At 39.1% G+C, this 18,075-nt stretch overlaps 1 protein-coding gene across 3 annotated transcripts in view; it reads left to right on the forward strand.

Moving 5' to 3' along the window:
• The window catches only part of UBE3D (ubiquitin protein ligase E3D), an 89,515-nt gene that overhangs the window by 59,743 nt on the left and 11,697 nt on the right, over positions 1–18,075 (forward strand). Inside the window, exon 10 of one of the 3 annotated variants that reach the window (XM_061460407.1) lies at positions 15,437–15,640. The exons of the other annotated variants lie outside the window; for them this stretch is intronic. Coding sequence (XP_061316391.1) covers positions 15,437–15,445 — 9 coding nt within the window. The 3' untranslated portion in view covers positions 15,446–15,640. Of the gene's footprint in view, positions 1–15,436; positions 15,641–18,075 lie in introns of those variants that run through there. 3 annotated transcript variants of the gene reach the window in all.

The following is an 18,075-nucleotide window of genomic DNA, read 5'->3' on the forward strand; positions in this document are numbered from 1 at the left end:
TATAACGTACATTCAAGCTTGTTTATTGTAAAAAGAGGTTAGCGGTAGAGGACACTTGCAGGTGTACATGTGTTTTCTGATAATCCTTTCTGAAGTGCACAGCTGAGTAAAATTTACATAAATCTGCTCAGCTCCTCCTTTTGTTTCTGTTCTGGGCATTTGGAGCTGGAGAAGTCGCACAGGTTCTTTTAGGTTGGACTCTGCTCCTTTGGAGCACTGTCGAACAATAGCAAAGACAAGAGGAAGAGCTACTTTGGTTCAAAATGATTTAAGAAGCAGTGATATAAGAAATCAAAATATCAAGAGGGAAGAAGTGGCTTTCAAAATATTGTGTCTTTTATTAAACTATCTGAGAAAAGTAACTGACTCCATTTATGCAGTAAAATAACTTATGTTTTTTAACGTTTTTTAAGGTGACGCTCTGTATTGCTTGGTTACTGAGCATCACAAAACAAATCATACTTTTGAATATGTATATTCTGTAGTATGTTTGAGACAATGGCTGAGATCCATTTAGGATTTTCTTTTTTTTTTTTTCCACAATTAGGGATTTTCTTCAGTATTTCTCTGAAGCTTGTGGACTTCTTAAGTCTCTGAAACTTCTTAATGAACGCTGACAGTAACATGGCGAAGTGGCTACAAATACGTTGTGGTCTCTGTTGAAATACAGTCATTTTCCGTTTGTTTAATTTCATATTTGTTTCTCTTAACGACCTATTTTGCAAAATGTAAACTACAGTGAGGAAACCAAGTGCAGTTAGTATCAGCCTCTTTTGGCTACTCCTATTTCCCCCAAACTAAAGGTGTTTTGATTTTTGCAGATTAGTATGAAAGTGCCTGCTATGTGCTTTTTTCTAGTTTTAACTAGCATGGATAGGTTGCCAGGGTGACATAGGATGGCTTAATTTTCTGGTTTATTGTGATAATTATGTGGAATTTTTTATTTGATTTCAAACAATTTACATTAAATAGGAAATAAGTACCCAAGCCTTATATAAGAAAGCAGTTGTAATTTTCTAAACTATGCATACAAATATTTCATTGACTAAAATGAAAGAAGTTGTAACGTGTATATTTTGGAGTCTTGATTGTGTTAGTCTGCATTTACTAAAAGCCATAATAAAACTATTCAAACACTTCAGAATAATTTGGAAAAAAAAATGAGGTTATATTGAACAAATACTGAGAAGAGCAAATGATATTAAGAGAGTTAGCATTTCAAAGGCAAACCTTAATACTTCTTTGCAGAATGATAGAGATGTCTAGGTTCAGTTAAGAGATTTTCTTATTTTTCTTGTCTGCTGCTTAATTCTCCTATATAAGTTGGATTTTTATTATGCCATTCAGGTTATCTTACTTTGTGTTCACTGTAAGCTATTTTCTTTTAAAAGTATCTATCTCTAGAGTGGTTGGTTGTATTTCTTGAACAATGAGACTATCCACTTACAGAACCATAGAATCATAGGGTTGGAAAAAAACTATGAGTCCCCTTGAGCCTTCAAGAATGGGAATAATTATTTTTTTACTTAATTATAATTGATATTTTTAAGTCTTTGTTGAACCTGTGCTAAAAATGTTTCATACTACTGATTCAGAAAACTTTATTAAGTTTCCCACGGGGTCACATCCTCCTTCGGGCACATCCCCCTGATGGGGTCCTCCATGGGCTGCAGAGGCACAGCCTGCCTCACCATAGTCTGTGACAGGGCTGCGGGAAAATCTGCTCTGGTGCCTGGAGCACCTCTACTCTCCTTCACTGATACTGGTGTCTGCAGAGCTGGTTTTCACACATATTCTCACTTCTCTCTCCTGGCTGCTGTTGCACGGAAGTTTTTTCCCCTTCTTAAATATGTTACCACAGAGGCACTACCACCGCTGCTGATGGGCTCATCCTTGGCCGGTGGTGCCTTGGAGCTATTTGGCATTGGCTCCATCAGACATGGGGGAAACTTCCAGCAGCTTCTCACAGAAGCCACCCTTGTAGCCCCCCTGCTACCAAAGCAGTCATTTACTATTAAAACGTGAATGTACAATTGAAGGGAGAAATCCAGTTTAGATAGTCTGGTATAGTCCATGTTATTAACCACTTGAAAGAGGTGAAGACAGAATCATAGAATCATAGAATCATAGAATAGTTAGGGTTGGAAAGGACCTTAAGATCATCTAGTTCCAACCACCCTGCCGTGGGCAGGGACACCTCACACTAAACCATGCCACCCAAGGCTTCATCCAGCCTGGCCATGAGCAACACCAGGGATGGAGCATTCACAACTTCCCTGGGCAACCCATTCCAGTACCTCACCACCCTAACAGGAAAGAACTTCTTCCTTATATCCAATCTAAACTTCCCCTGTTTAAGTTTTAACCCATTACCCCTTGTCCTATCACTACAGTCTCTAATGAAGAGTCCCTCCCCACCATCCCTGTAGGCCCCCTTGAGATACTGGAAGGCTGCTATGAGGTCTCCACACAGCCTTCTCTTCTCCAGGCTGAACAGCTCCAACTTCCTCAGCCTGTCTTCATACGGGAGGTGCTCCAGTCCCCTGATCATCCTCGTGGCCCTTCTCTGGACTTGTTCCAACAGTTCCATGTCCTTTTTATGTTAAGGACACCAGAAATGCACTCAGTACTCCAGGTGAGGTCTCATGAGAGCAGAACAGAGGGGCAGGATCACCTCCTTCGACCTGCTGGTCACGCTCCTTTTGATGCAGCCCAATATAAGGTTGGCTTTCTGGGCTGTGAGCGCACACTGCCGGCTCGTATTCATTTTCTCATTGACTAATTAGAACTAATTAGGAATGAAAATGCCTGAGTAATACAACTCATTTTATATCCTTTTTGCTTCTATTGTGAATGTTCTGCTTTTCCTAAGTAATTTTGAAATCTAAAAGTGTAGCTGTTACATCCTAATTATCCAGTACTTGTGTCTATAATGTGCTTTTAAACACAAACTGAGAGTTTGCATTCTTTATCAACAGGCACCACACTGTGAGTCTGTTATGGAAAGAGGCCAGATAAATACCCATGTTTTATTTACCTGAATATATACATAAAGAAGTCTTGAGGCCTGATACACTTTTAGAACATACATTTCTGTTTATTAATTGAGGCTGCTGCCTTTTATGACTGAGTAACAGAAGAAATATTTAGCCTTTTGCACAACCAAATGATGCTGTGCATGTTCAAAATGGGTTTTAGGTAATTTATTTAGCAGCTCTTTAGGGCTGATTCCCTCTGAAACCTTTGTTTCTCTAAGTTAGACTTAGCGCTATCTTGGTAATATTTAATAGATTGACTTATGTAAGCAGTAAGTTTCAACCTTTGAGCCAACAAAGTACAGAAATCTGGTTATCAGCTGCATAAAGCTAGATGTTGCTTTGAAAATAATACTAAGTCATTGGATATCAATGATTCTGTAATGGAAATTATTCATTGTGTGCAGTTCTGGTGTCCTCAACATAAAAAGGACATGGAACTGTTGGAACAAGTCCAGAGAAGGGCCACGAGGATGATCAGGGGACTGGAGCACCTCCCATATGAAGACAGGCTGAGGAAGTTGGGGCTGTTCAGCCTGGAGAAGAGAAGGCTGTGTGGAGACCTCATAGCAGCCTTCCAGTATCTGAAGGGAGCCTACAGGGATGGTGGGGAGGGACTCTTCATTAGAGACTGTAGTGACAGGACAAGGGGTAATGGGTTTAAACTTAAACAGGGGAAGTTTAGGTTAGATATAAGAAGGAAATTCTTTCCTGTTAGGGTGGTGAGGCACTGGAATGGGTTGCCCAGGGAGGTTGTGAATGCTCCATCCCTGGCAGTGTTCAAGGCCAGGTTGGACAAGGCCTTGGGTGATATGATTTAGCGTAGGGTGTCCCTGCCCACAGCAGGGGGTTGGAACTAGATCATCTTAAGGTCCTTTCCAACCCTAACGATTCTATGATTCTGTTGTTACGCTGTGTGCTTTGTGAATGAGTGTTGCTATGGGAAGAAAGCTATGATGCTGTTTATGTCCATTAAGAGCCTGGATGGAAGCTTTGAAGCTACTTAAGTCCAGAAAGCTCTGCAGAAAAAAAGGCCTATTTGTGAGGGTGCTTCTTTGGTTTACAGGTGGTTTAAAAATGGATGGATTCAACCCTATTGGGTTTCAGCTGTAGGCTGGAGTAGGTATGATGTTATCACAGACTGCAAAATTTTGAGGGATCCTAAAGGAAGATGTCACTGAATTCTAGCACTGTGTTAGCAGATGTGGCAGCTTGCCAAGGCACTTAGAGCAGCTCAGGAGTGTTACGTGTTAAAGAGTTGGAAGCAGTAACGATGTCTTCAAGGAGACAAATGGACAAATATACAGAAGTCTGCAAAGCCAGAGCATAATAACTGAATCGATGGCTTGACTATGATAAAGTACGTGGTGGATGAAAAGGAAGAGGGTTATTAAGTTCTCCTTTTTTTATTGTCAGTTGAAAATGAGCCTGGAATGGATCTTTTGGTGAAGTCGTCAGTAATGCCTCCAGTGAGAAACATACAATTTGCCTTCCCTTAGAAATAGAAGTCCATCATTCTGATGCGATGTCACTGAAGAGAGCAGTGTGCTCTAAATCTCTGTGCTTAAATCATAGGTCTTTGATCTGTGAGGGGAATGGCTGGTGACGAATGGTAGTGCTTGAAAGCTCTTGCTTGTTAAGGAGGAAAACTTCAGGTTTGGATTTTAGGAAAGATAGAATAGGCAGAAACACTACATGGGGAAACAGGTCAGATCACTGTCTGCCCAGAGGCAGGGAAAGACCTGAAGGGAAGTGTAAAACATAAGGTGGACTAGCTACTCTTGCAATAGGTGGTGCTGTTCCCATTGACAGACACCAGCACAATTATGACTATAAGAAGGGCAGGATTATTTCCATCATCTGTAAGTTGCTTGCTGCTTTGACCCTTAAAAGTAATCACTTGTGTGAATATTTGTACTATAGCTCCACTACTTTTGAATTAAAGGAAACTGTTCTACACATGGGTGTGTGAAGAGGTATTTCAGTGTGTACGTTTTGTAGTGCTCCTAAAATAAGATTTGGAATGCTGCTACAAGAAGAAGAAAGAAAGGCAAAAGGGTGTGTAAGCATAAACAAAACCTACCAAAATAAGGCAACCATTTTGCCTTCAACAAAAAAAACTGTTATGCCTTGAGGTGAAACCTGGCAACCATTTAACAATATGTAGAAAGACTTGCAGGAATTGGACGATGCCATAGCCAAGTGAGATCACAGGGAGTGTTGGGTGGGCAGAATGTGATTGCTGTTTGGATTTTTGCCAGGCATTCTGGTTAATGTTTCTTTACCTCCCAGTGGCTTGACAAGTAAAATAGGAAGTGATTCTGCTTATGGAAAAAAAAATAAAGATATTAATCCCGTATTGCTAACATAAACTATAAACGCATAGCATATAGAGAAAGAGACTATTTTAAAATGCCACTTCCCAGACTTCATTATTTTTGTGAGCTGTGGCATTGTGAATTGCTGGAATAGATCAGGGAGCTATATTCCTTCTGTTGCTTTTAATGAACTTGAATTTTATAAGGAAAATAGAAGAAAATGGAGTTAAGCACCTTGGGTACATGAAAAAGGATCTTGCCTGCAAACTTGTACAAGTGAAGATGTTATTTAAATCTTACTGACCGTTTTGGCTGATCACTCCACCTCCAGGTTCTTCCAGAATGCCTTTTGTTCCTAAATGTGATCCTGAAAAAGACCGAGCATTGTACTGTTCAGATGTTCTCACTTTCTGTGACGGGTACCACTGACTCTAGGTCTGATTCTTATCAACAACTATTTGTCTGTATAATTCGGTTTTAAATAGAAATTTTTCTTGCTGCTGATGCCCCAGTCCTTGACACATTTTCTGTTTTCATTTGTAGATGTCCCACAAAATTAACAAAAAGCTATCATTGCATAATGGGGGGTGACTAGCTAATACATTCCGTTTTTAACTCACCAGAGAGCCTGCTGCTTACTCTCTATTTTGTGTTTTCATACAAAGCCTATGCCATTCATTGTCTGACAGCTTTTCAGAAATTAAATTCTAGGACTGTCTTGTTTTCCTCTCTGTTGATCTCTGGATCTCTGGGTTTTTTGCTCTGATAAGTTTCTATGTTATGTTCTCTTTTCTATTAGATACCAGTTTACTTTTTACTTTAATTTACTTAATTTTACTTAGTTTTGTACCATGTATGGAGCAGATAGCCCTGTAAATCTCTTACACCTTTTCCCTGGTTTGAAACTAACTTTTAGTACTTACAGTTATCTAACTGCATATGCTTCTCTTCAGGTAAGGTGGAAAAACTGAGACAATAGGGGAACAGTAGGGCTTTATATCCTTCTTTGTAACAAAGTAGAATTAACTTTACTTCTTGGTTGTTTTTGTAAAAAAGACCAAAAAATCTGCTGAACACACAGAAACCTTCATATTTCAGGTTACATTCTCTCATATTTCAGGTTACATTTATTTCATATTTCAGGTTACATTCATATTTCAGGTTACATTCTCTCCTTAGCAGAAAGGAAATGCATTTGCAGTGTATTTTTATAGAGTGGTCAGTAATGATTAGTTTAATTAATATCCTGGGGATATATTCCATTAAGTGGCTGCTTTCCCTATTTTAAGGTGATGTTCAGAATGTGACAAAATACTGTCTGTATAACTTAACTGTATTCTCTTCTGTAAACTTTTACTTGCCTCTTCCACTTTTTATTTTCTATCCATTTTTGCCCTCTCATGTATGGTTTGTTCTAAAATCTGAACTTAGTACTAGTGAACAAGCTTAAGATTTTTTTTCAGTCTGAAATGTTCAACCTAGAATTCTTTGAGAAGAAATTCAAGAGCAGGTAAACTTAAATCTTGTGACATCCCCTGTTATAGCTAATAAATCCTCACGGATTTAAATTTAACCATTTAAGTAAATATGAATTTTAGATTTCTCTGCCTACATGCTGATGCTATTTGAGAGCTGGAATTGGAGAAGTACTCCCCTGCTCCAGCAGTGTACTGCTGCTCTGGATTCTCTTACAAGGAGCTAGGATACTGCTGAGGTCAGAATTTGACAAGATTTGAAATTAAATGGGACTTTGAAGTATGTGAGTAAGAAATGTTGAGCTATATGGCTTAATGGGAACATCAATTTTGAAAGAGCTATTGAATCTTATTCTATGGTTTTTTAAGCCACTCCCATGTGAGGCATATGGGAGGAGACCGTTATCCCATTTGCCTGGTTTTTGGAGCATCTACTGAAGCCTTTAACATTCAACAACACCAGATTTAGGTGAAGCAGAGCTCAAATTCCACTTGGAAATTACTGTGCTCCTATGATTTGGTTAAAATGAACCGTAAGAAGTGAGATACTGTTTACATATTAAGTACAGCACAGAAGCTGAAGAAAACCCTGGTGACACTTATTAGCTAATCATTTCATGTCAGACAGGAATGTCAAGGCAAAGCATGCATTCCTAATACAAAACGATGCAGAAGTCAAGCATGGCTCTTTTACAACAGTACTGATAACTGGCTTTTAAAGTGCAGATGCATACATCTGAGAATGTCACTGTTGGATTACACTCCTTCACCAGCCTACACTCAGATCATTTACAAAACAGCCGAGTGCCTTATTTAATCTTCCAAAATAATTCTCAGAACAGTACAGAATATGTTTTTACAACAGGGAATCGTCTTGAAGAAGATACAAGTGACAGGAAAAAGAATTTCCTGTAAAGAAATTATCTTAGTCTCACGTGCTGCTCTGCTTATGCAAAAGTGACTTGCCAGTCCATTTTTGGCTATTCCAATGAAAATCACCAGTACTTTGAATTACTTGGAGTTCTCATTCAAATGAGCAAATATTGGTGGGTTTGAAAGTCAAGCAATCTATTTAGGGTGTCCACCTGAATATTTAGGAGCCTTTTTCACATCTTGTAAGTTTAAAAATGCTAGAGATGGTCCCTTAGTAGTTTCAGCTTTGCTTTAATTAGTTTGTGTCATATTACAGAAATGCACCTGGGGCGTTTGTGATGATAGCTCAGCATTGTAGGAAAGGACCTGAACCTGTTGAAGTTAATGTCAAAACTCTCTTTGGCTTCAGTGGTGCAGAACTGGACTGCAGATGAATAAACCAGCCAGATGGATATATTGTAGAGAAATAATTACTGCAGAAAAGTTCTCTGAAAGTTCCTCGTTAACACTGTTGCCTGTGAACTTTGCAAGCAAATGCTTGGGGCTAGTCTCTGATAGCTACTCATTAGGCAAGTGAATTAGTAACTGTGGCTGCTGGTTCATGCAGAGGGTTTTCTGTTATTTTTTGTCATTTCTTTGAAGACTTTGAACAGTATAAATGTTTAAAGCTTCCCTAGATGGGGAAAAAGGTGCTTATAGTGTAGTACTTGCTTACATGCTGCAGTTATTGATATGGTGTAATATTTTTACACTTGGGTAAGTATAGATTTTGAATAAAAGGATTTAATTAACACTGAATAAATATTCCTCATAAGGAAAAATTCTCTGTTTCATTAATGCTTCATGCTTCTAGGAGTTAACTGATTTGTTTTTAGTCCTGGTGTTCAAGGCCTGTGCTTTTCTTTCCTTCTGTTTTTCAGTCTATCTGTCTTTTCAGTGGCTTTGTTTGTGTTTTGGGAAGAGAAGATTAGCCAGAGAAATAAAAGAAAAGGAGAAGTGCAAGGCTTTTTTTTTTCTTTACTTGGGTTTTGTGTCATGCATGGTGGACATGTATCTGTGATTGTGAATAAAATACATATAATGTGAAAAATCACAGAATCATAGAACGGTTGAGGTTGGAAGGGACCACCGGCGCTCATCTAGTCTAACCTGCCTGCTCAAGCAGGGTCATCTTCACAGTTGAGTTAGAAGATTTCGTGCAGAAATGTTTAGTGCCTGATTTCAGTCTTTGCTAATTCTTGATGTTTATCTTATAAAGCTGATAAAATTTTGAGCAGCTTCAGGTTATTTCATGCTTAAGGTCATGCTATGATCCTCAACTTTCAATCTTGCACTTTTTTAACTATGTATGTTCTTGGTTGTTGTCTGTCTACATTTCTGCTAACTTGTGCTATTTTTCATTCATTGAATTTTGTGAAGTGCTGGGGGGGGGGGGGGTATAATGCAGGTAATTAGGTTTTAACAGCATATTTTTTTAGTGGCCTTGGTCTAAGGAAGGAGTTTTAAACAGTATTTCAGAAGTCTTCGAGCAAACCAATGTGCTATAATAATTATACTTCAACAATCCAGTATGATAGCTCAAGGAAGCTATGACACCAGTGTATAATTTGTTCATGTATACTTGTCCTTGGTGGTAAAATTGGATTTAAAAAATAAGAAAAAGAATAGAAAGAAAGAAGCCAGAAAATTCGTTCTTTTTGAAGGTCATTAATGTTTTCTAAAAAGAAGATAAAAAATGAACATGAAAATCTCATTGCTAAAGAAATTGTGTTAGCTTTGTTTTGAATAATAAGATTTTTATCAGTTCAAGGAAAGGTCTCATAATAATAAACCCTAATGGTTATTTTCATCTGAAACTGGAGTATTTGGTGGCTGGAAAGCAGCCAAAATAAAAAAAAGGGAAAAAAAAGAAGTTTGAAGAGATTAACATGGATTGCATGGAATTATGAGCTGAAAGACCGATTCATTCTACACTCTAATATAAAGAGGGTGTGAAGGAGGAGGGGAGGAGAAGGCAAGTCAACCAAAACTGCAAGATAATGTTTAATTCAGAATTGTTTTCTGTCCAGTATTTGACTAAAGTGTCTTTCAAGTGAATGAAAGAAGTTGATATATAAAAAGAAGCTTAGGGAGAAAACTGTGGAATTTTCACTGCGTCTAAACTGTCCAAAAAAGAGTGGAGTGGAAAAGTCCAGTTTGGAGGTTTAACAAAATGTGAAATGGTTTGTCTTGAAGGATGCCTTAAGGACCAATCTTTGTAAATGAGTTTGTTCACTTCATAAATCTATGCAACAAAAATATATTTACAGAGTCATTGACTCTGGAAGTGACCTCTGGATATCATCTAGTCCAGCTCCATGCTAAAGCACAGTCAGCTAGAGCAGGTTGCCAGGGACCATGTCCAGTTAGGTTTTAAACATCTCTGTGGATAAAGAGAGACTCCACAACCTCCGTGGGCAAACTGTGCCAATGTTCTACCATCCTCACTGTAAAAAAGTATTTTATTGTGTTCGGAAGGAATTCCATGGTCTTTAATTTGTGCTCATTGCCTCTTGTCCTGTTAGCGAGCAATGCTGGGAAGAATCTTTCTTTCTCATCTTCATTCCCTCCAATCAGGTTTATACACACTGATATGATGCCCCTCAACCTTCTCTTCCCCAGGCTGAGCACTCCCAGTCCTCAGTCTCTCTTCACATGAAAGGTGCTCAATTCCTTAATCATCTCTGTGGCCCCATGTTAGCCTGTTCTTAGGCCTTACCTTACTTCAGCATATCTCTCTTGTACTGGGGACCCCAGACGTGGACCCAGCACTCCAAATGTGACGGTACCACTGCTGAGTTGAGGTGAAGGATCACCTCCCTGAACCTGCTAGCAACACTTTGCCTGATGCAGATATATGTCCACTTTAAAGTGCTCCAGAACCTGGTCCTCCTTCACCAAGGTGAAGTCGCCTTCATCCAGACTTGCCCACTGGTCTCGGGGCCTGTGATTCCTTCAGGCTGGTCGTACATGCGAAGACTGAGGAAAAGAGGGAGTTGAGTAGCTTTGGCCTTTCCGTGTCCTTTGTCAGCAGGGCCCCTGACAACGCACAGGCTAATGCTGTGCTACTTACTGCTTTGTGTCTCATCGAAAATCTGAAAGAACCACCTCCTGACTCGCTTAGTTCTCATCCTCTGCTGAAAGTTTGCTGTTCATATCCCACATACCTGTGCATGTACGTGTAGTTGCAGTTAATGTCTTTTACCGGCACCGGTGTTTTAACATCTATTTTATTTTTCAAAATATGATGGGTGGCCTACTTTTGTGGGGATGGAAAGTTATTTTCCTGTTCTTTTGTAACACAGAATCATAGAACCATAGAACAGTTAGGGTTGGAAAGGACCTTAAGATCACCTAGTTCCAACCCCCCTGCCGTGGCCAGGGACACTTCACACTAAAGCATGTCACCCAAGGCTCTGTCCAACCTGGCCTTGAACACCACCAGCGAGGGGGCATTTACCACTTCTTTGGGCAACCTGTGCCAGTGCCTCACCACCCCCACAGTAAAGAACTTCTTTGTTGTACCTAACCTGAACTTTCCCTGTTTAAGTTTGAACCCATTGCCCGTTGTCCTGTCGCTACAATCCCTAATGAAGAGTCTCTCTCCAGCATCCTTGTACGCCCCCTTCATATACTGGAAGGCTGCTATGATGAGTCTTGTGAACTGTTGTGTAGTCTTTTGGAGTAGGTGGCGTTATTGGATGGATATTAACTATTTTCAGGCTGCTGATACATCTCTGCATGATCTATATTTATCTCTCGTATGTTCCTCATCTCTTGCTAATTATAGGTGGTCTTGAGGGAATAGGCTTTCTAAGTTAAATAGGCTAGTGTAACACACAGAGTGTTTCTGAAGTGTGTTCAAGTGAGAGTTGATTCATGTCACCTACTTGCATGTTCACAACCCCCAGATTTTTCCACAGTTCTGTGGTGGGCATATGCTAGTGTTGCTATACACCCTCCCATCTCCCCGAGAGCATGTAAATTCCTTTCTCTTGTTTCCAGGCATGTTGAGCAAAGTGTTTATTTTGTTTCTGCTTTAAGAAACATCAATTTTTTATGTCTTTTTGCTGGCTGTTAATATTTTCCCTCTGTTCTATCCGTTACAATTTTTTTAAAACCAGATTTTTAAAAGCAGATTTTGCGGTTACTGTTAAATCAGCCATCTGAAACAGAGAAGGGAATGAGCTTGTACAGGTTTTTTCTGGTTGTCTATTTTGCTTATCTAAAAAAGTTTCTCTCTGTCTTCTTTTTTCTATTCTTTCTTTTCTCTTCCCCCCACCTGCCAGCCCCTGAAAATTGGAAACATGAGAAGCCTTGTCTGAGCATCAGATTAAGAGCCAGGAAATCCTGACTCTTTCCATGACTCTGTGTGTGTGTCCTTGGACAGTCTGTTACTATTACAGACAAAAGCTGTGCATAGCAGTTGGCTGAAAAATTAAAAGCACGGTGCATGATCCAAGGAGATTATTTGCAAATTTAAATCAAAGCATGGCAAAAATGGACAGGAAAGAGAGGCTGCAGAAAACGAATACTAGAGGAGTAGTTTATTTGTGAGCCACATAAATTGTGAAGGGAGATGGCTCACAGTAATTTCTTTCTTGTTGAGACCTTTGTTTCCATCACAGTGCAAGTATATACTGTGGTAGATGATGAACAGACAGCCCTCAGTTTCAGAGCTGTTTTGTTCTTATTTGAAGTGAAGTAGATAAGTGAGAGTGATGGAAGAAGAGAGGGTGCATCATTGCACAGCTGAATCTGCACTCAACTTCGTAAATCCAACCCTCTGAGGGTTTTCTCGGGAGATGAGTTTGGTGGTTTCTGTTGAATGCATGTAAATGCCTGAGGATTCTCTGTTTGTTTGCTTTTCTTTTTTTACATTTCACATATTAAAATATGTGAACTCTTCCTCATAATTTAGAGGAAGTATCTGAGATCTTTGGAAAGAGCAAAGGTCTGGGGTTTCCAGGTAGTGTCACTTGGAGGTCAGGAAGGATGAATAGGATCATTTACCTGTATTTTCCAAGTTAAATCAGACATGAAAATTGCTTCCAAAAATAACAGAATATGATATAATAGAGAAAGCTGCCTTCTGTATTGCTTATATGATTTCTTCGGATAAGGCTTAATGACATGAGAAGCTGTCCACCAGACATGCTGCTTTCAGAGTATATTTCCAGATATTTTAATACCATGTCCATTCACTTTTCATTCACATGACATTGCCTATAGCTTTATTTTGACCATTTTAATGGCCTGTACATTAGCTGTCATTGCTGGACTATCAAGGGCAGTAGTTTTATATTCAGCAGCAACATCTTTGATCTGGTTTAAGGTAGCTCTTTCATCTCCCCTGGCCTCTTATGCATGTGACCTTGTCTCTTCCTTCTGTTCCTTCTGAGTTATCCAGTGACTATGTAGCTGTGCCAGCACAGCAGGGAGAGAAGTTTGCAAGAACATTAGCTTATTGTTTAAACTGCCACCAAAGAAACGCATACTTCTCTGGGGAAATACATTAGTGAAGGCTGTTATGGTTGTTGCATATCTTTGACATTTCATTTGGAAAGAAAAAGAAGGCTATGCTGGGGTGAGGGGTTTGGTTTTGAATTACTATATGCCTATGTTTGGGGGTTTGATATCGATGGTTTATTGAGAGGAAGGATGTCAGGGTTCTGAGATTCAGGATCTTCTGATGATGCTAGGGTATGTAAAAGGTCATTGTCTCAAAAGGCCAGTCCTGCCCCCACAGTGGAGGTTACTGTCCTGGTGCCAGAGAGAGTGGGGTCCATCTGAGCTCTGCTTGCAGAACGTTAATTTGCATTTCCCACTGTTGCTTCTCTGTTGATAGGCTTGGGTGGGAATCTGATTAAAAGACTCTTTCAGAAAGGGTTTAGTTCTGGATTCTGTGCTGTCAGATGTTTATGCTAGATTTTGTGATCACTTTTTACCCCATAGACTTGCAGTAATTGGTATGGTTTATAGCCAGGACCACATGGAACTCTTGTGTTTCATTAAATTTAGTCTCTTGCTATTGCAAATAACATGTCGTGTATCATCAATTAGTCAAGCTCTGTCTTAAAATCTCTGGCTCCTTATGCAACCCTTCCTTTTGGAAAGCAAATTCATTTTCTTTCAGTGGCTTCAGAAGTGATCATTAACTGATGTATTCATTAAAATTTTCCAATTCTATCCCGATAGAGAGTAAGTATTTAGAGTTGTCTGGTGCCTGTCAGGGGCAGGAATCCATAAGCCATTTATGAGTCTAGATTTGATTCCCATAAGCACTTCACCACATGAATAATTGCCTCCTGGGTTAAATGGAGATGCTCAGAGCTGTTTGAATGTGTGTGCAGAATCAATGATACAGGGCCAAGTTCAGCTTCTGAATAACCATGTTCTTGTTGATGAAGTCATTAGAATCAGAAGGATGTGTGAATTTGTCTCAGGTCAGAATTGTTTTCTTCAACATTGTTTTCAAAGAGATAATCCTCTGTCATCAGTCATTTTAAAACCTTCCTTACTGTCTTGCTAATTTAGTAGGCTAATTCTCTTATGGGTGACTACAGATAAGAAATACTTAGAAAGGTTGCACCTTAAATGTACTAAAGTCTAAGATAATTGTATTAAATCTTGAAATACAAAAATCATAATATCAGCAAAACAGAGATCTAGTGTGCAGAAATTACATTACTGCATTCTTCAGTCAGTTGTTCTGCATGCCACAGGAAAGCTTTTCCATAGTGAAAGACATAAGGGACTTCAATATAGTCTTTACAACCATTTTAGTTTCTTAATATATCCTCAGTCCAATTTCTGACTTTTGAGAGTCAACCAGAGCTGAGGACCTGTGCTGCACAGTCTTGCCTGTATCTCTACAGTTGAATTTTTATTTTGTACATTATGTTCTACTTTTATGAGAAACCATAGTGGACTATGGCAATAAACAAAGCATAGACTCATAGAATAGTTAGGGTTGGAAAGGACCTTAAGATCATCCAGTTCCAAGCCTCCTGCCATGGGCAGGGACATCTCAAGTAAACCATAGCACCCAAGGCTCTGTCCAACCTGGCCTTGAACACCAGCAGGGATGGAGCGTTCACAGCTTCCTTGGACAGCCCATTGCAGTGCTTCACCACCCTCACAGTAAATACATCTTGCAACACCTTTCACCCCATAAACATTTGTTTTTAAAATTCATTGTTTTATTTGCTTTTACTATTGTATGAAATTAATAGTACATCTTGATATGAACAGGTTTATCTTGCAGGACTGAAGCTTAAGCGTAGTCTGCTTTCAAAAAAAATCCACTTCAAAGCCTTTATCTTCAATTGTCTTATTGTTGAGAGAAAAATAGTCTAAAAATGGTGAATATTTCTTATGAAGTTTCAAGGTCAGTAACTGCTTTTTTTACCAAAAAAATAACTGTTTTCATGAGTTTGAGCCTTGAAGTGGACGGTTTCAGCTTTTCTTCTGGCTGCAGCTGGCAAAAGAATGTTTTTAATCCCTAGAAATAAAAATAAGTTTGACCTAGTAATGGCTGTAAAGTTTTAGAGGCCAGAAACCTACACTGTAAAAATGCCTGTTATAATCTAAGCCTTAAACTCCTCCACCATTTTGAAGCTTTGAAAATGTTTTATTACCGAGCCAGCATTAAGCAGTGAAACTGTTGTTTACTCAATGCCTGGCCTTTTAACAGACATCATGAGATTGTACAAGAACTGGAGGACCTGGGACCAAAGGACAGCCCTGCTCAGACTGTGTCCCCCTGGGAATGAATCACAGCAAGATAAGACATTTTTCTAAATATCTCTTAGTTGTTGTGATTTTGCATTTTCTTTTAGGTTTCTCTCTGTTTCATAGGATACAAATGAATGCCATATTTGAATTATTTTTCCCTTCACCATCTTGCTTAGTGCTTTTATTACAGCCATATCGTTTTCCAAACACCTGTTCCCATTTTGAGTCAATCCTAATCTCTTGCCAAAAGCAGAACTCAGGTAGGAACACAGTAGTCCCAATAAGGTGTTAAAAATAAAATAGTAGTTGATACTTAAATTCCCATTTATATACACAAACAAATTAATCCTCATACCTCATGCAGGGAGGTATTTATTCTCATTCCAGTTTTAACTGCCAGGAAGCAAAGAGAGAACTTAAGCAGCTAATTTTTCAAAGTTACTTTTTTTCCATTAAGTTTTCAAAAGATAACTCAATGAAGGCACCTGCTCAAACTCACTAGTTTCAAAGTGTTATTTAGCTACCACATTCTCCTTTTAATCACCTCTACCTCTTGTTCTTTTGAGTTATGGTAGCTGGGCTGTTTGGACCATATTCATTGCATGTAAATGTGAGCTCATAACCAAATAGCTTTCATTAAAAGATGTCATTTATTTCTGTTCTCTAATGCATCCGTTCTATGTCATGCTCCCTCTGCCCCCTCCCCACATCTTCCTGGTATTTCAGATGGTACTTCAGGTAGCATTTGGGCTTGGTATATTCAGAAATGGACATGCACATGGTGATGGTTGTGTCTTACACTGTGGCAACATTGCATATGTGACAATATATTCCAGCAGTTTCAACATGTCGTCATGGTGTGCTCTACTTGTGTTGCACTTGCTAAGGGAGACTCTTAGAAACCCAGCTTACATCTGTGTACTGGTTTCTGTGACATCATTAGCTCTAAACATTGCAGGAAATTAAGATAGTAGACCATTTCTTAGCTTTCAGGTTTGGGCAAATTTTCTTTTTATATATAAATGAAATAGAGTTTGGAGAAAAAAGGAAGAATAAACTGGAACTCCCACCAGCCCGCTAGCAGATAGAATATTAACCGGAAGTGGTTGGTTTGTTTCATTGTCGCCTTCTTGTACCGCAGTTGTTTTTAATATAGCTTTTCCTAACTCCCATTTAAGGCAGAGCAGGTGACCTCTGGTGATGCTCCATAGTTTCTTCTGTGGGTTTTACCTGTCTCTTGCGTTTTCTATAGGGTCTTGGTGTAAGAGATGAGAAGGTTGTCTTATAAGTGGCCTCAAAGAGACTCTTAACAGGCAGCTGAATTTGGACAAAGAGAGAAGGATTAATTTTCATTAAATTAAAATTCAAATGTGCATTGACCTACACCATTAATATCTAATTGCGTTGGTGTCTTGCCAGTGCTGAATCCTGCAGATAACTGTACTGCTATTACACGGAGAGTTGTGGAGAGCATGAAGGAAACCCGAGTAATTATTTTAGTTGGTACTTGTAAGATCGCCTTTATAATACACCACACCAATTACTTTTATTTAGTGGGGATTCTTGTCTACACTGCAGTTTTTAGCAAGAGATAGATACTTTTTTTTCCTCCTTTCTCCTTATGTTTCCAGTTCAGTTCCTTCTACTCTTTGACTTTCCACCATGTTGCTTCAAAATTTAAAATAATCTTAGCTTGCTACTTTTTTTTTCTCCTATTAAGGGCAGAGGGGGAAGGAAAAAAAAAAGACAGGAAACACAAGCAAAAAACAGGCATCTCCAGCCAGGCCCTGAAGGGGATTTTGGCTTGCAGATTTTTACCTGCTGCTGCAGCTGGGGAACAGATAATTATTTTTGTAGTAATCTTGCTTTTCCTGGGGAACAGTTTGAGCAAGGCTGCTTGCAGACTTTGTCTCCTGCTGTAGTATATGAGCCGCAGCACAGGCTGGAGGTAAACCCTGACTGAGGGTGTATTGTGTGGGTTTTAAGGGAGAAGGACTGATTGGTGTGAGGAGAAAAATATTAGAGGTAGTGGTTAAATATAGGAGAAAAAAAACTTGAGTTAATGTGGTGAATGGTTTGGTATTAGGGAATAATAGAAAAAATACTAGTTTGCGGTGAAGGAATCATTTCAGCTGGAAAAATAAGCTGGTAAAAGAAGACTATGTTATTCATTTTCCTGGTTTGCATGATGCAGTACTTGAAAGTCAACTTCTTGTTTTAGAGTTCGCTGTAGGACATCATGGCTCAAGGGAAAGGAGAAGAAAAGGAAGGAAGGAGATGTTTGCCAGCCTAGAATCCAGCTGTGCGTGTTACTGTGCAGTAAAGTTCTAAACCCAGTGCTTCTTTCTCATTTCTCAGTGCTCCCCTCTTTAAGTTATAGTGGGGTTGGAATACAGTAAGGGGGTATTTTACTGAAATAGAATACGTCCTAAATCACATTGAAGAGAATACCACCGAAGAGCATCTGGTTGAGAGCAACAGCCATGCAAATGGCCAGAACATCTTAAACATCTGTTTAAGCCAGCATCTTATCAAAGAAATAAATGCATAGTATGCTGACTATTCCCATTCTTACACCTGACATACACAATATTTTAT

The sequence above is a fragment of the Pezoporus flaviventris genome, unplaced genomic scaffold (genome assembly GCF_033815535.1).
Source record: "Pezoporus flaviventris isolate CSIRO_AGI_PZ_B2104156 unplaced genomic scaffold, CSIRO_AGI_Pfla_v1 ptg000031l, whole genome shotgun sequence".
NCBI lineage: Eukaryota > Metazoa > Chordata > Aves > Psittaciformes > Psittacidae > Pezoporus > Pezoporus flaviventris.